General features: G+C 39.5%; 1 protein-coding gene across 2 annotated transcripts in view; it reads left to right on the top strand.

The window, feature by feature from the left end:
• Positions 1–10,142: 10,142 nt before the first annotated feature.
• The window catches only part of gstcd (glutathione S-transferase, C-terminal domain containing), a 203,109-nt gene continuing 187,997 nt past the window's right edge, over positions 10,143–25,254 (top strand). The window contains exons 1-2 of one of the 2 annotated variants that reach the window (XM_061909365.1): positions 10,143–10,821; positions 13,702–13,934. In XM_061909365.1, the coding sequence (XP_061765349.1) occupies positions 10,644–10,821; positions 13,702–13,934 (411 nt within the window). In that variant the 5' untranslated portion in view covers positions 10,143–10,643. The remainder of the gene's footprint in view (positions 10,822–13,701; positions 13,935–25,254) is intronic. The other variant, XM_061909357.1, reaches the window with a different exon arrangement.

Below are 25,254 nucleotides of genomic sequence, written 5' to 3'. Positions count from 1 at the left end.
GTTGCGGGGGGTGCTGGAGCCTATCTCAGCTGCATTCGGGCGGAAGGCGGCATACACCCTGGACTAGTTGATGTTTTTTTTTTTTTTGTTTGTTTTTTCTTCGCTCGTAGCAACGTCTTTATTGAATTCGTGTAGGACTTTTCAAACATATTTACAATAGTTTCCTTTGTAGAGGAGTAAAAAAAATAAAATAAAAACAAAAACAATCCACATGGCTCCTGGCTCGCTTGGGGATGACGGAGGAAGGACGAAGGAAACGTCAAAAAAAAGAAAAAAAGGAGGCTTTTTCAAACTTTCACACTGAATTCTGCACGTAAATTTAACTTCGTCTCACTTCGTGACAACAACGATCATTTTACAACAACATTGGTTTGATGTTTTCTTTAAAAACTTTATTTATAAATTTCAAAAATTTTTTTTTACAAACAGTTGATGAATAATCCAATCCAATCCACTTTATTTATATAGCACATTAAAACAATAAGAACGTTTCCAAAGTGCTGCACAGAAATGTTAATAACAATGTTAAAAACAATATTATGCTCCACCAATGACTGAATAAAAACAAAAAGTAAATAAATATAAAAATAAATATGATTAAAAACTATTTTAAAGGGTAAAAGCAATTAAAACAGTAAAATAGAAATCAAAATGAATAAAAAACACAGAGGACAACAGAGGACAGAGGATTGATTGATTGATACTTTTATTAGTAGATTGTACAGTTCAGTACATATTCTGTACAATTGACCACTAAATGGTAACACCCGAATACATTTTTCAACTTGTTTAAGTCAGGGTCCACGTTAATCAATTCATGGTACAAATATATACTATCAGCATAATACAGTCATCACACAGGTTAATCATCATAGTATATACATTGAATTATTTACATTATTTACAATCCGGGGGGTGGGATGAGGAGCTTTGGTTGATATCAGTACTTCAGTCACCAACAATTGCATCAACAGAGAAATGTGGACATTGAAACAGTGTAGGTCTTATTTAGTAGGATATGTACAGCCAGCAGAGAACATAGTGAGTTCGGATAGCATAAGAACAAGTACAGTATATACATTAGAAGTACATTTGATTATTTACATTAGGTTGTTTATAATCCGGGGAGATGGGATGTGAATGGAGGAGGGTATTAGTAAAGGGTTGAAGTTGCCTAGAGGTGTTGTTTTAGAGCGGTTTTGAAGGAGGATAGAGATGCACTTACTTTTATACCTGTTGGGGGTGCATTCCACATTGATGTGGCATAGAAAGAGAATGAGTTAAGACCTTTGTTAGATCGGAATCTGGGTTTAACGTGGTTTGTGGAGCTCCCCCTGGTGTTGTGGTTATGGCGGTCATTTACGTTAAGGAAGTACTTTGACATGTACTTTGGTATCAGGGAGGTGTAGCGGATTTTATAGACTAGGCTCAGTGCAAGTTGTTTGACTCTGTCCTCCACCCTGAGCCAGCCCACTTTGGAGAAGTGGGTTGGATTGAGGTGTGATCTGGGGTGGAGGTCTAAAAGTAACCGGAATAGCTTATTCTGGGATGTTTGGAGTCTAGATTTGAGGGTTTTGGAGGTGCTGGGGTACCAGGAGGTGCAAGCGTAATCGAAAAAGGGTTGAATGAGAGTTCCCGCTCGAATCCTCAAGGTGCTTTTGTTGACCAGAGAGGAGATTCTGTAGAGGAATCTCGTTCTTTGGTTAACCTTTTTGATTACCTTGGTTGCCATTTTATCACAGGAAAGATTACGTAGTGTTAAAAGCCAAAGAATAAAAGTGGGTCTTAAGACGAGACTTAAAACACTCCACTGTGGAAGCAATTTGAACATGGAGGGGCAGAGTGTTCCAGAGCTTAGGGCCGACCACAGAGAAGGCCCTGTCTCCTGGTTTTAAGTCTGGTCTTGGGCATCACGAGCTGGAGCTGGCTCTCGGAACTCAGAGCGCACGCAGGATTGTAAATTTGGATGAGGTCCGAGATATACTGAGGTGCCAGTCCATGTAAAGATTTAAAAACAAACAGCAATGTTTTAAAAATTATTCTAAAATGAACAGGGAGCCAGTGCAAACGCTGAAAAATTGGGACTATATGCTGGCATTTCCTGGCCCCTGTTAAAAGTCGTGCTGCCGCGTTCTGGACTAACTGCAACCAGGAGAGAGCTTTTTGGCTAATGCCAGAATAAAGTGCATTGCAGTAGTCCAGGCCACTTGAAATAAAAGCATGCACAACTTGTTCAAAAAGGTTAAAAGATAAAAATGGTTTAACCTTTACTAAAAGACGAAGGTGATAAAAACACGATTTTAAAACGCCATTGACTTGTTTGCCAAGTTTAAAATCGCTGTCTATAGTGACGCCAAGGGTGGTGACTTTGGGACGCACATCATTTTGCAATGGTCCCAAGTCAGTGAGGGCCGGACCAAAAACTGAAATTTCCGTTTTTCCCTCATTCATTATTAAAAAACTCTGGGCTAACCAAGCCTTGACGTCGCATAGACAGTTGAGAAATAATAATCAAAGTAAGTACAAAAACAGGACAAAACAGCGCCAGGAGGTCGGTGGAGGGAACAGTTATAAAGTCATCTAAAATAATTAGTGTTAAAAAGGGGGCAGATAAATATGAGAATAGTATTCTTTCATCTGCTCCTTTCTGATCATGGAATGTATAAGAAACAAAAAAAACAATGAAAGTGTCAACTGTACATGGCTTGTATATATGCATTTTCATGAAGTGGCGATTTGTCCAGGGTGTACACCGCCTTCCGCCCAATTGTAGCCTTGATAGGCACCAGCGCCCCCCGCGACCCCAAAGGGATAAGCGGTAGGAAATGGATGGATGGATGGAACAAAAAGAAATGATGATGATAAATTCATCCATCCATCCTTTTTCTACCGCTTGTCCCTTTTGGGGTCGCGGGGGGTGCTGGAGCTTATCTAAGCTGCATTCGGGCGGAAGGCGACGTACACCCTGGACAAGATGATGTTTTTTTTTGTTTTTTTTTCTTCGCTCGTAGCAACGTCTTTATTGACTTCTTGTAGGACTTTTCAAACATATTTACCATAGTTTCCTTTGTGGAAGAGTAAAAGAAAAGGGTAAAAAAAAAAAAAAAAACACATGGTTCCTGGCTCTCTGGGGGATGACAGAGGAAGGACGAAGGAAACGTAAAAAAAAAAAAACTTAGAATTTTTTTAAACTTTCAGACTGAATTCTGCACGTAAATTTAACTTTGTCTCACTTTGTAACAACAACGATCATTTCACAACAACATCGGTTTGATGTTTTTTTTTCAAACCTTTATTTATAAATTTCAACATTTTTTTTTTTTTTACAAACAGTTGAGAAATAATAATCAAAGTAAGTACAAAAACAGGACAAAACAGCGCCAGGAGGTCGGTGGAGCGAACAGTTATAAAGTCATCTAAAATAATTTGTGTTAAAAAGGGGGCAGATAAATATGAGAATAGTATTCTTCCATCTGCTCCTTTCTGATCATGGAATGTATAAGAAACAAAAAAAACAACGAAAGTGTCAACTGTACATGGCTTGTATACGGAGCCGGCCCAAAGCATAAGCGAACTAAGTGCTTGCTTAGGGCCCTGCGGCCACCAAGGGGCCCCCAAAACCAATTAACAAAAAATTCTTATTTTCTATTTTTTGCATGTCTGACTGATGATTTCTAATGATCAAAGATATATTATTGTACAATTGAATTTGTTCATTTCTATATATATTTTAGTGATTTTATCATTGCACTTTATTGTTTTTCTTGCACTACGAATTATTTTTGCACATTGCTTTTTCAGGTTTTTGTTACAAAAAATAATAAAGTGAATCAGAATCAGCTTTATTGTCCAGTTATGTTTAACACAGTGGTCCCCAAACCGGTACCGGGCCGCAGAATAATTTTTTATTAAAAAAAGTAAAAATAAAATATAAATAAAAAAATTAAAACAATTATTAAATCAACATAAAAAACACAATATACACTTACAAATAGTGCACCAAACACAAAAAACTCCCTTTTTCATGACAAAAACGTCCCTTTTTCATGACAAAGAAGAAAGAAAAAAAAAGGACACCCCCCGGGACAAATTATTAAGAGTTGACCGGTCCGCGGATACAAAAAGGTTGGGGACCACTGGTTTAACACCCATGGAATTTAACTTCAGTAGACTGCGCTCTCTTTGTACAAAGTAAACATTATATATGAACAATTAACTAAAAATATAAACTAGTAATTAAAAACTAATATGTACAAGACTGATGAGACAAAATGACACTTTTACTGTAAATACAAAGCTTTATCACTTGGACTGTTCAACCCCAGGCCACTCATGTAGCTGAATGTTTTCTACATTTGAAGATTAGGAACCATATGTGGCACTCTGGACATCATTCGTTCATTCATTGGTATTATTTATGTTCTTAACTGGGCCACCCCCATATCTTTATCAATGACATGTTATTTGTAAAGACATGCCAGGCTGACAATAAGATAATGTAAACAACACTGGCAGAGCCGCAATGAGTTTATAGTAGGTGTGTGAATGATGAGAGATATAGCAGATTAGTCTCTCTTGACAAGTGGCTGGATAGCTTTTGCAGACAACAGGGATTTACGTTTATTGATAATTGGCCCTCTTTCTGGGGCAAACCTGGCTTGCTGAGAAGAGACGGCCTTCACCCTAACCAGGAAGGCGCTATCCTCTTGTCTCGGAACATAGATTTCGCATTGAGCCACATTTGATTAACTGCACTAGAGCAAGCCCGGTCACAGGCAATTACAGAGCCTGCTAGCCTGGGTATGGAGTCAGTTAAGCTAGAACTAGCCAGCGCCAGGCTGGATGATCCCTGTACACATAGCAATTTTCGTAGAATAATACACAACTCACAAAATGTTTTTTCTGCTGTGTCTATGACTACGTCAGAGTTAGACATGCGTTCTACTGAGGTGGCAAATTATGATGTGTTCAGTTTATCGCAGCGCCAAGTAGACAATCTGAAAATTCCCGTCATATCAATTCCTAGATATGGTCGTAATTATTTTAAGTACACTGCGCATAATAAACGCAACATTATTAATATTGCTACTACGGATAATTTTATCAACAACTCCTTAAAACAGCCCACTACCTATAATATGGGCTTTTTAAACATCAGATCTTTGTCTCCCAAAACGTTATTAGTCAATGAGGTCATTAGAGACAACAACCTTAACGTCATCGGTCTTAGCGAAACCTGGCTTAAACCAGACGACTTTTTTGCGATAAATGAGGCATCCCCTCCTAACTATACGAATGCGCATATTGCCCGTCACCTCAAAAGGGGAGGGGGTGTCGCACTAATATACAACGAAAACTTTAACTTTAGTCCTAACTTAAATAATAAATATAAATCGTTTGAGGTGCTTTCTATGAAGTCTGCCACACCTCTGCCTCTGTGCCTGTCCGTTATCTACCGCCCCCCAGGTCCCTATTCAGACTTTATTAGTGAATTCTCAGAGTTTGTTGCTGATCTAGTGACGCACGCCGATAATATAATTATAATGGGGGACTTTAATATCCATATGAATACCCCATTGGACCCACCGTGCGTGGCGCTCCAGACTATAATTGATAGCTGTGGTCTTACACAAATAATAAATGAACCGACGCATCGCAGCGGTAATACAATAGACCTAGTGCTTGTCAGAGGTATCACCGTTTCCAAAGTTATGATAATCCCGTATACTAAAGTAATGTCCGATCATTACCTTATAAAATTCGAAGTTCAGACTCATGTTCGGCAAGCTAATAATAATAATAACTGCTATAGCAGCCGCAACATTAATGCTGCCACAACGACGACTCTTGCGGACCTACTGCCCTCGGTAATGGCACCATTCCCAAAGTATGTGGGCTCTATTGATAACCTCACTAACAACTTTAACAACGCCCTGCGCGAAACCATTGATAGTATAGCACCGCTGAAGTTAAAAAAGGCTCCAAAAAGGCGTACGCCATGGTTTACTGAAGAAACTAGAGCTCAGAAATTATTATGTAGAAAGCTGGAACGCAAATGGCGCACGACTAAACTTGAGGTGCACCATCAATCATGGAGTGATAGTTTAATAACTTATAAACGCATGCTTACCTTAGCTAAAACTAATTATTACTCAAATCTCATCCGCATTAATAAAAACGATCCAAAATTTTTGTTTAGTACAGTAGCATCGCTAACCCAACAAGGGACTCCTTCCAGTAGCTCCACCCATTCGGCAGATGACTTTATGAAGTTATTTAATAAGAAAATTTAACTTATTAGAAAGGAGATTAAAGACAATGCGTCCCAGCTACAACTGGGTTATAGTAACACAGACACGACTGTATATACGGCGGATACTGCAAATATCCAAAATAGTTTCTCTCATTTTGATGAAATAACATTAGAAGGATTGTTACAACGTGTAAATGGAATAAAACAAACAACATGTTTACTTGACCCACTTCCTGGGAAACTTATCAAGGAGCTTTTTGTATTATTAGGTCCATCAGTGCTAAATATTATAAACTTATCACTTTCCTCGGGCACTGTTCCCCTTGCATTCAAAAAAGCGGTTATTCATCCTCTCCTTAAAAGACCTAACCTCGATCCTGACCTCATGGTAAACTACCGACCGGTGTCTCACCTTCCCTTTATTTCGAAAATCCTCGAAAAAATTGTTGCAGAGCAGCTAAATGAACACTTAGCGTTTAACAATCTATTTGAAACCTTTCAATCCGGTTTCAGGGCAAATCACTCGACTGAGACAGCCCTCGCAAAATTGACTAATGATCTATTGCTAACGATGGACTCTGATGCGTCATCTATGTTGCTGCTCCTTGATCTTAGCGCTGCTTTCGATACCGTCGATCATAATATTTTATTAGAGCGTATCAAAATACGAATTGGTATGTCAGACTCAGCCCTGTCATGGTTTAACTCTTATCTTACTGATAGGATGCAGTGCGTCTCCCATAACAGTGTGACCTCGGACTATGTTAAGGTAACGTGTGGAGTTCCCCAGGGTTCGGTCCTTGGCCCTGTACTCTTCAGCATCTACATGCTGCCGCTGGGTGACGTCATACGCAAATACGGTATTAGCTTTCACTGTTATGCTGATGACACCCAACTCTACATGCCCCTAAAGCTGACCAACACGCCGGACTGTAGTCAGTTGGAAGCGTGTCTTAATGAAATTAAACAATGGATGTCCGTTAACTTTTTGCAACTTAATGCCAAAAAAACGGAAATGCTGATTATCGGTCCTGCTAGACACCGACCTCTATTTAATAATACAACTTTAACATTTGACAACCAAATAATAAAACAAGGTGACTCTGTAAAAAATCTGGGTATTATCTTCGACCCAACTCTCTCCTTTGAGTCGCACATTAAAAGCGTTACTAAAACGGCCTTCTTTCATCTCCGCAATATCGCTAAAATTCGCTCCATTTTGTCCACTAAAGACGCCGTGATCATTATCCATGCGTTTGTTACGTCTCGTCTCGATTACTGTAACGTATTATTTTCGGGTCTCCCCATGTCTAGCATTAAAAGATTACAGTTGGTACAAAATGCGGCTGCTAGACTTTTGACAAGAACAAGAAAGTTTGATCACATTACGCCTGTACTGGCTCACCTGCACTGGCTTCCTGTGCACTTAAGATGTGACTTTAAGGTTTTACTACTTACGTATAAAATACTACACGGTTTAGCTCCAGCCTATCTTGCCGATTGTATTGTACCGTATGTCCCGGCAAGAAATCTGCGTTCAAAAGACTCCGGCTTATTAGTGATTCCTAGAGCCCAAAAAAAGTCTGCGGGCTATAGAGCGTTTTCCGTTCGGGCTCCAGTACTCTGGAATGCCCTCCCGGTAACAGTTCGAGATGCTACCTCAGTAGAAGCATTTAAGTCTCACCTTAAAACTCATCTGTATACTCTAGCCTTTAAATAGACCTCCTTTTTAGACCAGTTGATCTGCCGCTTCTTTTCTTTCTCCTATGTCCCCCCCTCCCTTGTGGAGGGGGTCCGGTCCGATGACCATGGATGAAGTACTGGCTGTCCAGAGTCGAGACCCAGGATGGACCGCTCGTCGGGACCCAGGATGGACCGCTCGCCTGTATCAGTTGGGGACATCTCTACGCTGCTGATCCGCCTCCGCCTGAGATGGTTTCCTGTGGACGGGACTCTCGCTGCTGTCTTGGATCCGCTTGAACTGAACTCTCGCGGCTGTGTTGGAGCCACTATGGATTGAACTTTCACAGTATCATGTTAGACCCGCTCGACATCCATTGCTTTCGGTCCCCTAGAGGGGGGAGGGGGGGGTTGCCCACATCTGAGGACCTCTCCAAGGTTTCTCATAGTCAGCGTTGTCACTGGCGTCCCACTGGATGTGAATTCTCCCTGCCCACTGGGTGTGAGTTTTCCTTGCCCTTTTGTGGGTTCTTCCGAGGATGTTGTAGTCGTAATGATTTGTGCAGTCCTTTGAGACATTTGTGATTTGGGGCTATATAAATAAACATTGATTGATTGAATATTATTGGCAGAAATAGAGGGCCCCAAAATCAAATCTTGCTCAGGGCCCCATGGAGGCTTGGGCCGGCACTGCTTGTATTTGGGTTGTACTTGTATAGCGCTTTTTTACCTTCAAGGTACTCAAAGCACTTTGACACTACTTCCACATTCACCTATTCACACACACATTCACACACTGATGGGGGGAGCTGCCATGCAAGGCGCTAACCAGCACCCATCAGGAGCAAGGGTGTATATGCAATTTTTATGAAGTGGCGATTTGTCCAGGGTGTACCCGCCTTCCGCCCGATTGTAGCTGAGATAGGCACCAGCGGCCCCCGCAACCCTAAGGGAATAAGCGGTGGGAAATGGATGGGCGGTTGGATGGAATAAAAAAAAATGATGATGATGATAAGTTCATCCATCCATCCATTTCTACCGCTTGTCCCGTTTGGGGTCGCGGGGGGATGCTGTAGCCTATCTCAGCTGCATAAAGTAAATAAGATAGAATGCAATATATATATATATATATATATATATATATATATACATACATACATACATACATACATACATACATATATATATATATATATATATATATATATATATATATATGTAGATATATGTATATATATATATATATACACACACATATGTGTATATATAGCCAAGGGAGTAGGTTTGATTTTGAGATTGGTGGGGACACAAAAGTGCTCCAAGGCAGGACTCTGAAAGTTTACTTTTTTTTTTTTTTTACATTAGCAATCATAATTTCACGTCATGCAGATGTTATAGGGTAAAGTAACTAAAATGAAAGCAAAGGAGACAACCTGGAAGAGTTCTCATCTTTACTCTTAAGTGTGGGGCTGTAGTGCAACTGTGCATCATACTGTCAATTAACATAGCCTACTGTCCATCAACAACATCAGAAATACATTCATGCAATACAACATTGTAAATAAACATAGATGAACTGTAATAATCTTTTCCCCAACTTGTGTTTAAATCACTCACAATTTTTCCCTTCATCTACTTCTTTCTATTGCTGCTTTTGTACTGTAAATATGTTACATGAAACTAAAAAAAAATCACAAAATAAAACGGAAAGGTGAAATCCGGCAATCTGATTGGCTGTTAACCGTGGTTTAAATATTGAGCACGGCTACTATTCTAAAGCCTTATCACAGCGCAGGCTATCACTCCGCCTCAGGCACGTATGACTGGTATGAATGGAAGTTGTTGTCATGTATCCATGACAACGGACTGTTGCAGTCCGTAGAAAAAGACAGCCGATGTTTTTACGATGTTAAAAAACGGACTAAAGTAGTTGAATTCACATGTTTAAGGTTAACTTTCACCTACGGGGAGGGTTAACAATGGTAGAGGGGACTGAGCATTGACTTTCACCTGGAAAAAAAGCGGAGGAAAAGACGAGATGCAGTGCTAATTTGGAGCTAACGTCTGGATAGGTGGGACTGTTTTTTCCACAGTGAGGAGTGAAAGCAGAGACAGCCAATCACACGTAAGTTAGCATGAAAGTGGCAACCAATCAGGGAGCGATATTTAGGTTAGAGGCGGGACTTCTAGCAGAGACCGACATTTAACCCTTTCTGTGCCATAATCTAAACATTACGGGCAGCGCTTGTATTGATAGTGACTACACAGTAGCGGCTGGATATTGGTAAGGACGTGTCCCTAGCGTCCCTACCCAATTCTACGCCCTTGTATATAGCGCTTTCATGGCAGGTATAAGTAAGTTTCACACACGGTGGCAGGAAGCGCTGTGGCGCCAGCAGCGCTTGGTTTCAGCTTTTGAACAGACGACAAAGAAGAAGCAACCCAGGAAGTTTGCATAAACAACGTGGGTTTGAGCTGCACATCATTGGACACGCCATCCATCCATTCATTTTATACCGTTTGTCCCTTTTTGGGGTCGCGCGGGGTGCTGGAGCCTATCTCAGCTGCATTCGGGCGGAAGGTGGTGTACACCCTGGACAAGTCGCCACTTCATCGCTAACATTACCAAATACTGCTGTACCTACATTATTTACTCAGATGTGATATTTAGCAAATAGTTTTTGTCCCGAAGCGTGTTCGCATAGTTCCAATGAAGGACGAAAAGCAGCAGCGTTCCTCTCTCTTCTTGGAGGTGTGCTGCCAGGATGAAGAACCTCGTCTCCCTCTGCACTCCTCCATCGTCTTCTTCCTGCTGTCTTACTGTGACTGCAACTCCTTCAAAGTCCACCTGGTGTCCAGCAAGCCTGGCAACTTAGAGATCCTTAAAGGTAAATAATGTAAATAATTCAATGTATGTACTGTGATGATTAACCTGTGTGATGACTGTATTATGCTGACAGTGACGTGCGGTGAGGTTCATGGCTGGTGAGGCACTGACGTGAACAGTCAGATTTATAAACCATATGAACCCTAAAGCAGTGGTTCTCAAATGGGGGTGCGCGTACCCCTGGGCGTACTTGAAGGTATGCCAAGGGTTACGTGAGACTTTTCAAAAATATTCTAAAAATAGCAACAGTTCAAATATCCTTTATAAATATATTGATTGAATAATACGTCAACAAAATATCAATGTAAGTTCATAAATTGTGAAAAGAAATGCAACAATGCAATATTCAGTGTTGACAGCTAGATTTTTTGTGGACATGTTCCATAAATATTGATGTTAAAGATTAATTTTTTTTCTGAAGAAATATTTATAATTAAGTTCATGAATCCAAATTGTTCTCTATTACAATCCCCAAAGAGGGCACTTTAAATTGATGATTACTTCTATGTGTAGAAATCTTTATAATTGACTCACTTGTTTGCTTTTCAACAAGTGTTGAGCTATTTTTATATATATATTTTTTACAAATAGATCAAGAAAGACCACTACAACTGAGCAATATTTTGCACTGTTATACATCCATCCATCCATTTTCTACCGCTTATTCCCTTTCGGGGTCGCGGGGGGCGCTGGCGCCTATCTCAGCTACAATCGGGCGGAAGGCGGGGTACACCCTGGACAAGTCGCCACCTCATCGCAGGGCCAACACAGATAGACAGACAACATTCACACACTAGGGCCAATTTAGTGTTGCCAATCTGACATAGTGCTGTATTTTACTTCTTTATCTCTTTTTTCAACCAAAAATGCTTCGCGCTGATTAGGGGGTACTTGAATTAACACAATGTTCACAGGGTGTACATCACTGAAAAAAGGTTGAGAACCACTGCCCTAAAGAGTATCTTATTCACCATTTGATTGGCAGCAGTTAACGGGTTATGTTTAAAAGCTCATACCAGGATTCTTTACACATACAAACTGTAGCACACAAAAAGCCCATTTAATAAAGAAAAACATTATTACGGTCTTACCTTTACTAATAAATGAAGTACATGTTCAGCTCCTTCTGAACAAAAGCATCGATAACTTGTTTATAGAAGTATTCCTTATCTTTTTTCGGTTTTAAAAGTCTGTCTTGATGGAGATCACTGTCTGAAGCAAACCTTTTAGCTCCGCCCTTGGTCTTTAATTATTACCTCTGGCTTCGATTGAAAGTCCAGTTTAGAAAACTGTTTTATTTTAGATATGGATTCATCCATGTTAAAAGAGGACAGAATAAACGATCGCTGCTGCTGCAAGTTGACTTGCTAACTGTTGTTTGTTGTCACTTCTTCTGAAGCCTATAGTATTTGCAAGAATGATCTCTGGGATCACTACCGCCCTCCACCACCAGGAGGAGGGATTACTGCGAGCCTCACCGGGCGTTTTATGATTGCACAGCACAAGAAATACGTTACACACATACAGTTGTTGACAAAATACACTGTACATCAGGGGTGCCCATTACGTCGATCGCGATAGACATAAAAATGAGCAATCATCAATCATACCAAGACTTCACTTTCGTCAGTTGTTTGACATTCTCGGCACCCGAGGATCTTGTGAGATGACGCTGGCTGCTGCGAGCTCATATTTAAGAAAAAAAATCACTAACAGGGCGGAAGCAGAGAAACACATTTTATTTCTAGAGACTCCGTACCTACTGTCAAAACTCTAAAGACCGACTGCACAGTTCCTGTCTTCACCATAAAAGACCTGCTTCATCCTGCCTGTGCTAACAAAATAAGAGTCTCAGAAAGCTAGCGTGCACAAGCTAGCAAGCTACGGCGTTTGATGCCAATGTATTTCTCCCCCGCCCTCAGCGACCGCTTTCTCACTTGCTTGCCCACCCGCACTCTCACTGACGTCACTCACCTGCTGCCAGACATTAAAGGGCCACACACATATGCTACTCTCATAACAAAGTGTTTGAAAACGAGTATGCAAGTTGGACAAATGAGATGCCTAATCCAACCACTTTCATGTGGTATTGGACAGAAAGGAGGACTTTTTTTTTCCTCCATTTGAAAATGCGGACGTTATCAACACCACTGTCTAATTCCAATCAATGCAAGTCATCAGAATCAAATACACCAACTTATATTCTTGTCTTCATGAAAGAAAGGAATCTATGTGTGTTAAACATGCTTGTATTATCATTAAACACTGTTAACTTGTTAACAAAAATGTATCTTTCATAAATAAATAAATATGAATTATAAATAGGAATGAGGTAGATCTCCTCGACTTGGTCAATTGAAAAGTAGCTCGCCTGCAGAAAAAGTGTGAGCGTCCCTGCTGTACATTATATACCTCAGCTAACTAAACTATGGAAATGTATAATATAATTCATATAGCAATACGGTCTCACCGCACAGCAAAGCAGCCAGCCGAGTCATATTGCCATGGTGACGGGGATGCTCAACTGGCTGCGGACTTACCGGAAGTGTCTGCTCAGTTTTTTAACAGCAAATTCAGCGATTTTGAATAAAAATAATCAAAATCTGGTGAAGATAAATGGAAAATAACTTTATAAAGTATAATCACTGGATACATGTGACAATTTAATTAATTTTTTTTTCTTTTTACATTTTTTTTCTTTCCATGACTGCACGTCACTGTATGCTGATAGTATATATTTGTACCATGAATTGATTAACGTGGACCCCGACTTAAACAAGTTGAAAAACTTATTCGGGTGTTACCATTTAGTGGTCAATTGTACGGAATATGTACTGAACTTTGCAATCTACTAATAAAAGTATCAATCAATCAATCAAAGGTCAGATACCAGAGCGCGTGGACATGCTGGACATTAAGTCAGAGGGTCTTCCGTGGCTGTTGAGGGGCTGCCGTCTCCCTGCAGTGTTGGACGAGACCGGGCGACTGTGCAGGGCTGGGCTGGCTGTGGTCTTGAGGCACATCATCAACAAGACCATTGAGGCTGATCCCTCCAGGAAGGACGTGCTGGCATTGCTGGGCTTCAAGAAGACTTGTCTCAAGGCTTGTGCTGAGGTAAGAGAGTCTGCTTTGTTGGCAAAGCTCTTAGCGTCTAACCCAGGGGTTGGCAATCCAAAATGTTGAAGGAACCACATTGGACCAAAAATACAAAAGATAAATCTGTCTGGAGCCGCAAAAAAACGAATAGCCTCGTATAAGTGTTTTAATGAAGGCAACTCAAGATGTTGTCTGGAGCCGCAAAAAAATGGATAGCCTCGTATAAGTGTTTTAATGAAGGCAACACATGATGTAAGTTTCTATATAAGTTATATTAGCCTACTATGACTTTAAAAGCCTCATATAAGTGTTATAATGAAGGCAACACATGATGTAAGTGTCTACATTAGTTGTATTAGCCTACTATCAAAATGACTTTAAAAGTCCTATATAAGTGTTACAATAAAGACAACACATTATGTAAGTGTCTATATTAGTTATATTAGCCTACTATCAAAATTACTTTAAAAGTCTTATATAAGTGTTATAATGAAGGCAACACTTGATGTACGTGTCTATATTAGTTGTATTAGCCTACTATCCAAGTGACTTTAAAAGTCTTATTTAAGTGTTATAATGAAGGCAACACATGATGTAAGTGTCCATATTAGTTGTATTGGCCTACTATCAAAATGACTTTAAAAGTGTTTTATACGTGATCTAATGAAGGCAACACATGATGTGTCTATATTAATTATATTAGCCTACTATCCAAGTGACTTTAAAAGTCTTATTTAAGTGTTATAATGAAGGCAACACATGACATAAGTGTGTATATTAGCCTACTGACAAAATTACTTTTAAAGTTTTATATAAGTGTTATAATGATGACAACACATGATGTAAGTTTCTATATTTGTTGTATTAGCCTACTATCAAAATGACTTTAAAAGTATTATATACGTGTTATAATTAAGGCAACACATGTGCCTATATTAGTTGTATTAGCCTAATATCAAAATGACTTTTAAAGTCTTATATAAGTGTTATAAAGATGGCAACACATGATGTAAGTTTCTATATTAGTTGTATTAGCCTACTATCAAAATGACTTTAAAAGTCTTATATGAGTGTTATAATGAAGGCAACACATGATCTAAGTGTCTATATTAGTTATAATTAGCAGGCCTCAAATTTTAACTTTTTTCGGTACCCCGGCTTCCTCCCACCTCTGATGACATGCACCTGGGGATAGGTTGATTGGCAACACTTAATTGGCCCTAATGTGTGAGTGTGAATGTTGTCTGTCTATCTGTGTTGGCCCTGCGATGTGGTGGCGACTCTCTCTCTTGCCTTCACCTTCATTGTCCATTTGTTTTTGGTGACTTTATATACTCTGGACTTGTCTGTCTATCTGTGTTGGCCCTGCGATGAGCTGGCGATTTGTCCAGGGTGTACGCCGCCTTCCGCCCGATTGTAGCTGAGATAGGCGCCAGCGCCCCCCGCGACCCCGAAAGGGAATAAGCGGTAGAAAATGGATGGACGGATGGATATACTCTGGACCTAGACGTTGAGTACGCGACATACATGGCGGACAATAACTGACACAGACTGCTTTGCCAGCCCAAAAGCATTCGCCGTTTTCCATAGTCTTGCCTCGACGAAAGCACACGCTATCTTTTTTTATCACATCCACGGGAGCCCGCATTCTTGTTGTCTGTCCTCCGACAAATGGACAAAGTTTTTTGCTAAGTAGAATCACAGCTGACCTGGATGTTCGAAAGTACTCTTGCCGTCTGAGAAGTGTTGTATCCCAAATACCTGCAATCGCTTTCTCCTATGGTATTCATGTGTGATTTCCACAAGCTTCAGTACATGTACAAGTGAAGTTAAGCGAATTATGTTTATATAGCACTTTTCTCTAGTGACTCAAAGCACTTTTACATAGTGAAACCCAATATCTAAGTTACATTTAAACCATGTAGAAGAATGAGAAACACGGACACGTTTGGATGACTCGCCTCCATATTTCCTGTGGTTTGCTCCGAGTTACGAAACCACGTCATTATGAAGCTGGCTGTGGGTCGGTCTTTCTGGCGTCACTCCCTCTCTGAACTCAGTTTGTTAACGATTAATGAGTCCATACAACGCCAAGAGCCGGAGATTCAAGATATACACGGCGCACTTACCCGTGTAAAAACTTGTTCGAGGAGGGGAACCATAAACGCTGGTTTAGTGTGGGTGAAACGGGGCTTTGGCTAAATAATTATTTGTGTAGACATAGCCTGAATGTAGGCATATTTGCAGCAAATTGGAAATATTTGCAAGTATAATTTAAGCAGGGACTGTCTGGCCGGATGCATATTTACTGTATACCACATCAGGACTGCCAAGCTTTAAAAAAAAAAATGACAAGAGTGACACTTTAGTGCACAGGTGTCAAACTCAAGGCCTGTGGCCTAGTTCTGGCCCGCAACATCATTATACGTGGTCAGCGGCCACGAAAGCCTAGAAAAAATGGGTTTCAAGTATTTAAAATGTTTATTTTTTTTAAACAAAATGCATTTGTTCTTTTAATTTTAACATTAAAAAATGCATTATTTGAACTTTAATATTATCTGATCATGCCACTTTTATTATTATATACTGTATTGCAAAACTATTTTTGTGAGATGAAAACAAATACTTAAATACCTGCATGTCACCTTTATTTATGATTTTAAAGCAAGTTATACATAAACAAATCAAATAATCAAATGTATTTGCATTTTGCTTAATTAATTAAAGAAATACAGCCCTCTGAAAGCAGCCATTCCTGCGATGGGGCCCTCAATGAAAATGAGTTTGACACCCCTTAGTGTCTTGATGTCTTCTAAATAATTTTGGCCCTCTCTTTCGTTAACTTGTTTTTCATTATTTCTCTGTCTCAATTATATCTACTATACTGTATTCATTAGAGGTGGGGGAAATCATTGATTTTTATATGCACTGCTATTCGAACATTGGCGTTTGTAAAGTCGATTAATTAATGTCAATAATCGATTATATATATAAAGTAATACAGACAGTTCTAAAATTTGGCTGGCTGCAACCTGCTCCTTTATTTTATGTTATAGTTTTGCACAAATTTCCATTTATTTAGCTGTTTATTAATACGAATGCATTGTTTTTAGAAGTTGTGAGTGATGGATGCTTATTCAGTGAAACGAAAACAAATGTCAAACTGAATCAATACACATAAATTAAAGATGCATTAATAAACCATTTTTAATCAAATCATAGCTTGTGAGGTGCTCAAAGATACAAACCAAAATGTTCTGTATGATTACAATAACCACACAGCCCTGTGGTATGTTTCCCTATTCATATCAAAGAGCTATTTAGATATGTATGTCATAATCTCAGTCTAATAATGATATATTTCTATTGCCTAGTTCTATTGCCTCCTATAATTATTAGTCCTACACTTCTCTGTACTTTAAAATACTGCATTATTTTCTTCTTTAATCCAATTAACCTGCCATTTTTTTATTGAGTTGACCACACATTTACCAAACTTCCAGCTTTATTTTGTTATGATCCGTTGCCCAAATCATAGTTTGTTTACGTTTTGGTTTCTGGTTGGTTTAGTTCTGTTTCAGCATCCCTATTTTGTGTCTCCTTTTTTGATTGGTTAATTGATTGAAACTTTTATTAAGAAGTACCGTATTTTCTGGACCATAGGCAGTTTCCCACAGGTCAGGCATCCATTTGTGGTGGTGTGGTCGGGCGGAAGGGGGGTGGGATGCAGCGGCGGCGATGACCAAAAAGAACGGGGAGTTGGAATATAATTACAACACTTTATGTGCATATTTATATACATATTTATATAATATTTACATATTTATATAATATGTAACTACAAGCTCCATTCACAGACAGAGTCCCATTGCTTTTATGAGCGGTCGAGCAAGTCAAAAGCCGGAAAAAAAAATAAAATAAATGAATGTGTGGGAAACCCTGATAGGGCACACTGCTGACGAATAGTCTACTTTTTATCTTTTTTCATATATAAGGCGCACTGGATTATAGGGCGCATTAAAGGAGTCATTTTATATTTTTTTTCTATATTGGAAACATTTCTTTGTGGTCTACATAACATGTAATGGTGGTTCTTTGGTCAAAACGTTGCATAGATTATATTTTACAGATCATCTTCAAGCCCCTTTCTGACAGTCGCTTCCGGATGCGCCGTTTTGTTGGCGGTCTCATTTACGTGGCTCACCTTCGGCAGCGTCTTCTCCCCGTCATCTTTGTTGCAACAGTGTAGCGTCCAAGGACGGGAGTGGAACAAGTGTCAAAAGATGGAGCTAACTGTTTTAATGACATTCAGACTTGACTTAAATCAATAACAGAGCAGCCTTAGACTTAGACAAACTTTAATGATCCACAAGGGAAACTGTTCATCTCCTCATCCCGAATAATAACTAAAGTTCCTTGGGTGAATAACGTAAACTCACTACACCGGTACATTTTAGCGCTTTCATTGCGAGTTTACTGACAGATATAAGTAAGAATTTTATACTACTTTACATTAGAAATGGCAACAGGGGAGGATGAATGTCCTATAATAAGAAGATAAAGAAGAAAAAGAAGCTTATCGAATCACAACATTTTTTAGGATTTATGCAGATCCCAAATACAGATCAGCAGACACCTAAAGGTAAGAACAGTTGCTTTTGCAAATATTGCGAAACAAAACGCCAGATAATATGCCTTACCTTATACACACACCATAATAATACTAGTATTTTGAAGCACATCATGCAGTGCGGCTTCAAAGCTTACCAAAGTCGTACTAAAACATATTGATAGATTCTTGTAATGTTCTATATTTTCAATGAAACGAATGGAATAAAATGTTGGTGTTGTTTACTTGAGTAATATTGCCATCATAGTGCAATCTACATGTATCTCTTATAATTGACTGCCCTCTACTGGTCACACTTATCATTACACCATGTACCAAATAAAATTACTTCAAGGTTGGTAAGCAAAACCACAATTATTCTGTACATTAGATGCACCGGGCTATAAGGCGCACTGTCAAATTTTGAGAAAAAAAAGTGTGCCTTATAGTCCGAAAAATAGGGTACTTGATGATATCCTACTACTATCCCCTTCCTTCTCGAGCCAGTCACAAATTAAATTGTGCCTAACTGCCAAGAGATTCAAGTTGATACACTCACGGAATGAAGTAATGGCCAAAACTCAGCCAAGGCCCGCCTTGCGGTGGTTCTTATTGGTTTATATTGCGTGGTGCCGTTATGTGGTTTGTTAGATTCCGTCTCAAGGGACTAATAAGATTGGTCAGTTCGGTCAGTCTGGTAAGCCATGTAAGACCAAAGTTTATTTTAATGAGAAAAATATGAATAAAGTAGTGGATGGGGAAATATAAGCAAGAAAAATGTTGCTTGTGGCGTGAGAAAGAGTTGAATTGTGTGACTGTTGCTGCCCCATAGACCCCCGAACAACATTTTAAGACCAGGAGGAAATATACAGTACAAGCAATCAGTATTTATTTTTGGCACTGGTGGATTTTACCAATATGAGGGTTAGGGTTAGTCTAACCCTAACCCTAACATTAAAATGCAAAAAGAAAAAAGAAAAGCAAGAAGAAAAAAAATAGACGCAAAACTGTATGTAAACTCATACAGGCTGTTCATCAGCTGATCACACTGGTTTAAGATAGCTCCCTAAAAAGGCCACAATGAAATAATAGTGTGATGCATACACACCGTCATGTAGGGCTTTTTTAGATTCATAATCTGTTTAATCTGATTCATTAGATTTTACCCATAGTCGACCATCGGTCCAATCTATGATTTTTCTTTTTTTTAAAGATAAATAAACAGATGATGATATGTAAAATAAGGTAGAATAAGATAATTTATCCCACCACTGGGAAATTTACAGAATTACAGCAGCAAAGGGCTTCGATTGCATCCAAAATAACCAAGTACACCAAAAATATATATACAAGAAAAAAAAATAAATACTGAGAGCTGCAGTTTTAGTACAGATAAACGTTTTGTAGTCGGCATTTTCAATAACAATGGCACATATTTTTTAATGAACATTTTTATTATTGTGTATGTCTTTAAATAATGTGTTTATTTATTTAAAATGTGTTTACTTACCTATTGCACATTAATTTATTACTCATTTTTTTCCATTCACTGTTCTGTTACAAACAGAATACAAATAAATGGGATAAAACTGCTATGGTATGAAAAGGGCTAGGGTTAAATAAGCTCATGCTGTAATGAAACAACTAGAACTATGTGATGCATTACATTGTAATTGTATTGTGTGCATATTCGAAATAAACTAAGTAACTAACTAACTAACTAACTAACTAACTAACTAACTAACTAACTAACAAACAGACAGGCACACAATACACATAGTAATTATATTATTGCACATGATGAACATAATATGACATTAAGTAAACATTATTTTTATTGCACAAGGTCAGGATTAATTGTCCAGTTGTGTTTCTGCGACCTACTGGGACCAGGCTTGGTTGAACAGTCTGACTGCTGCAGGAAGGAAGGAAGGGCTTGTGGTATTTCTACTTCTGACAGTGCGGTTGTATACTGACTGGCCCCTAGGTGTCAGTATGGATGTGCTCTATTTTAACTTAAAGGCCTACTGAAATTAGATTTTCTTATTTAAACGGGGATAGCAGGTCCATTCTATGTGTCATACTTGATCATTTCACGATAGTGCCATATTTTTGCTGAAAGGATTTAGTAGAGAACATCCACGATAAAGTTCGCAACTTTTGGTCGCTAATAAAAAAGCCTTTCCTTTACCGGAAGTAGCAGACGATGACCTCACCCGTGTGAGGGCTCCTCACATCCTCACATTCAATCAATCAATCAATCAATCAATGATTATTTATATAGCCCTAAATCACTAGTGTCTCAAAGGGCTGGACAAACCACAACGACATCCTCGGTAGGGCCCACATAAGGGCAAGGAAAACTCACACCCAGTGGGATGTTGGTGACAATGATGACTATGAGAAACCTTGGAGAGGACCGCATATGTGGACAACCCCCCACCCCCTCTCTAGGGGAACCGAAAGCAATGGCTGTCGAGCGGGTCTAACATGATAGTGTGAAAGTTCAATCCATAGTGGATCCAACACAACCGTGAGAGTCCAGTCCAAAGTGGATCCAACACAGCAGAGAGAGTCCCGTCCACAGTGGAGCCAACAGGAAACCACCCCAAGCGGAGCCTCCAAAAAAAGAGCTATTCGGACCGAAAAAACGACAATTTCCCCATTAATTTGAGCGAGGATGAAAGATTCGTTGCTGAGAATATTGATAGCGAAGGACTAGAAAAAATAAATAAATAAAAATAAAGTAAAATTGCATTGTTTCAGATGTTTTTAGACACATTTACTAGGATAATTCTGGGAAATCCCTTATCTTTCTATTGTATTGCTTGTTTTAGTAAGTTAAATAGTACCTGATAGTCGGAGGGGTGTGTTGACGCCAGTGTCTGAGGGAAGTCAAGGCAGCTGCATGGACGGCGCAAGCTCCGCAGATCTCCGGTAAGAGGCGACTTTTTACCACAATTTTCTCACCGAAACCTGCCGGTTGACAAGTGGTCGGGAACCATGTTCGCTTGACCGCTCTGATCCATAGTAAACCTTCCCCTCCGGGAATTTTAAACAAGGAAACACCGTCCATCTTTCTACTTTGACTTCTTCATTACTAATTGAACAAATTGCAAAAGATTCAGCAACACGGATGTCCAGAATACTGTGTAATTGCGTGATAAAAAGAGACAACTTTTAGCCGCAAGTGGTGCTGCGCTAATATGTCCCCTCCAACTCGAGACGTCACGCGCACGCGTCATCAAACGTGTCATCATTCTGTGACGTTTTCAACAAGAAACTCCCGGGAAATTTAAAATTCTAATTTAGTAAACTAAAAAGGCCGTATTGGCATGTGTTGCAATGTTAATATTTCATCATTGATATATAAACTTTCCGACTGCGTGGTCGGTAGTAGTGGGTTTCAGTAGGCCTCTAATTGTAGAAAATTGATGGATGGATGGATGAAGATATTTATAAAATGAATTTAAGTCTTTCATTAAGTGGACAAAACAATGATCTAATTTGCAACTTTTTCGCACCTCAAAAAAAGGCTCAACCTCAGTTTGTTAGGTTCTTGGCTCCGGCGTGGCGGAAAGAGGACCTCAAACTTCACTAAATAAAGGAAGTAAAAGTTGTAACAAAGTTTCTGTATATGAACCAGTGGAAGGATTATTTTCTTTGCAAATGCAGCGCTACACCTGTGGGCTACGCCAGGTTCAATTTCCGGTAGGCCGATGACGGCACGCAAGCTTCGTGTTTGACAGAAGGACATCGCGATAAGGCCTCGATCATGTCCCCCATTTAGTTTCAATATCAGATGGTTCGACTGCTGGGTTGATAGTTGAATCAGACTCATCCGAATCGAGTCATCAAATCTTTAACAATTTGAAGACAGCCTTATTGTCATGACTAGGGCTGCGAATCTTTGGGTGTACTACGATTCGATTTAATATTAATTGTTTTTTCAATTCAACACGATTCCCGATTCCGAAACGATTTTTTTCCCGATTTAAAAGGATTTTCTATTCATTCAATACATAGGATTTCAGCAGGATCTACCCCAGTCTGCTGACCTGCAAGCAGAGTAGTAGATTTTTGTAAAAACCTTTTATAATTCTAAAAGACAATGTTTTATCAACTGATTCCAATAATGTAAATTTGTTTTAACTATTAAACAAACCAAAAATCTGACTTTATTTTATCTTTGTGAAAATATTGGACAGAGTGTGTTGTCAAGCTTATGAGATGCGATGCAAGTGTAAGCCACTGTGACACTCTTCTTCTTTTTTAACATTTTTATAAATGTCTAATGATAATGTCAATGAGGGATTTTTAATCCCTGCTATGCTGAAATTATGACTAATTTTCATACTGTTGTTGATAATATTGATTTTTGTTTCACTACTTTTGGTTTGTTCTGTGTCGTGTTTGTGTCTTCTCTCAATTGCTCTGTTTATTGCAGTTCTGAGTGTTGCTGGGTCAGGTTTGGTTTTGGAATTGGATTGCATTGTTATGGTATTGCTGTCTATTGTTTTGTTGGATTGATAAAAAAATTTAAGTGAAATAAAAAATGTATTTTTTTAAAATGAGAATCAATCAATCAATCAATGTTTATTTATATAGCCCCAAATCACAAATGTCTCAAAGGACTGCACAAATCATTACGACTACAACATCCTCGGAAGAACCCACAAAAGGGCAAGGAAAACTCACACCCAGTGGGCCGGGAGAATTCACATCCAGTGGGACGCCAGTGACAATGCTGACTATGAGAAACCTTGGAGAGGACCTCAGATGTGGGCAACCCCCCGCCCCCTCTAGGGGACCGAAAGCAATGGATGTCGAGCGGGTCTAACATGATACTGTGAATGTTCAATCCATAGTGGCTCCAACACAGCCGCGAGAGTTCAGTTCAAGCGGATCCAAGACAGCAGCGAGAGTCCCGTCCACAGGAAACCATCTCAAGCGGAGGCGGATCAGCAGCGTAGAGATGTCCCCAACCGATACACAGGCGAGCGGTCCATCCTGGGTCCCGACGAGCGGTCCATCCTGGGTCTCGACTCTGGACAGCCAGTACTTCATCCATGGTCATGAATCGATTTTGAATTGCACAACGTGAGCATCGCGATTCAAACTCGTATCGATTTTTTTTCCCACACCCCTAATCATGACCTGACGGAGAAGGCGAACATGCTTTCTGTTTTTGGACGTGCAGTATTTGTGACTATCTGTCACTTCTCTTCTGGTGGTGGTTCCTTGTTTCGTGTTTGTTTCCTGTCGGCGCTCTTATTATTTTTCCCCTTCCTGCTTTTCTCCCTGAACACTCGTTTCCCTCATTTATTCCTGACTGGCAGCTTGGCACACCTGGTTTCAGTTGCCAATCAGGCTGCTATTTATGCCTGCCTCGCCTGTTCCTCAGTGCTCGAGGATTTATTATGTTGAGAACCGTTACATGCACGACTGCTTCCTCCTTGTTGAAACATTTTAAAAGACTCTTACCTGCACATTGTTCTCCTGGTTCCTGCATCTTGGGGTCACAACTACCGCAGCCATGCGAGTTCCCGACAAGTATTGTTAAATAGAGCAACCGGTCTTGCCACAAGCAATAAGACAGTGTAGTAAATTGTCTTTAAAGATCCTGAAGGGACAAAAAAGGTCAAGTGGCTATATTGCAGAAGGTATTCCTCTGATGGTGGGTACAGAGTCTTCTTGGTGACGGCTTTGATGGTTTTGGTACTCTAATTCAGGGGTGTCATTTTCATTATGGGCCACATTAGTTAGGGTTCTGAAGACCGCTTGTACCTGCAAAACATGTACAGTATAATATTACCATATATACTGGTGATGTTCCAGTCAAAGTTTTATGCTGCCGATTCCGATGATTTATGAGTGAGAGTGGCCGATACCGATCACATGTATTAACCCTAAATTGTTCAGTTTATTTATTGTGGGTGCCATTGACCATTTAACAATACTGACACAATATTTAACTACTTCCTTATTCTTTTTTATCCAGTGGTGTGCCGTCAGGGCCAGCAAGGCCTTCTCTACTGGCCTAATAACATAATCAGAAATCATGATCTTAATTAAAGATACGATTGTTTTTTGTCAATATGTCATATCGTGCTCCTTCCAGCGCTATTGTTTTTAGGTTACAGAGTTTTTGTTTAATCAGAATTCGGCTAGCTTATGTTGCCATGTTGTAACAAATCTGCCCAAAGCCTTCAGAATTAACAATGGACACACACATTTGAGAGACAGTTGCGAATGTCAATCAGATCACGAGTTGTTGTCAGTAAGGCCTTCTAGCTGGCCTAAGGCAGATATATATTGTGATGTTATGAGCTGGGTAACATAAGAACTCCATTACCCAGCATGCCACTTGTAAGTTCAAATGTTATATTTCTTTATTTTTTCTCGTTTAATATGTTTTCTTGCAATTTTAATTTTGACAGTACCACATAAGATTTGTTGAAATTTCTGATGCAGGCTCATTGATTTCTAAATGCGCCAGAAAATAACTTGTTTTGTACAAAACCCCGTTTCCATATTAGTTGGGAAATTGTGTTGGATGTAAATATAAACGGAATACATCCATCCATTTATTTTCTACCGCTAATTCCCTTTGGGGTCGCGGTGGGCGCTGGTGCCTATCTCAGCTACAATCGGGCGGAAGGTGGGGTCACACCCTGGACAAGTCGCCACCTCATCGCTGGGCCAACACAGATACAATGATTTGCAAAT

This window comes from Nerophis ophidion, linkage group LG01 (genome assembly GCF_033978795.1).
Source record: "Nerophis ophidion isolate RoL-2023_Sa linkage group LG01, RoL_Noph_v1.0, whole genome shotgun sequence".
In the NCBI taxonomy this organism is placed as follows: Eukaryota; Metazoa; Chordata; class Actinopteri; order Syngnathiformes; family Syngnathidae; genus Nerophis; species Nerophis ophidion.
Note: the sequence above shows the minus strand (reverse complement) of the source record. Positions and strands in the feature narration are given on the sequence as shown.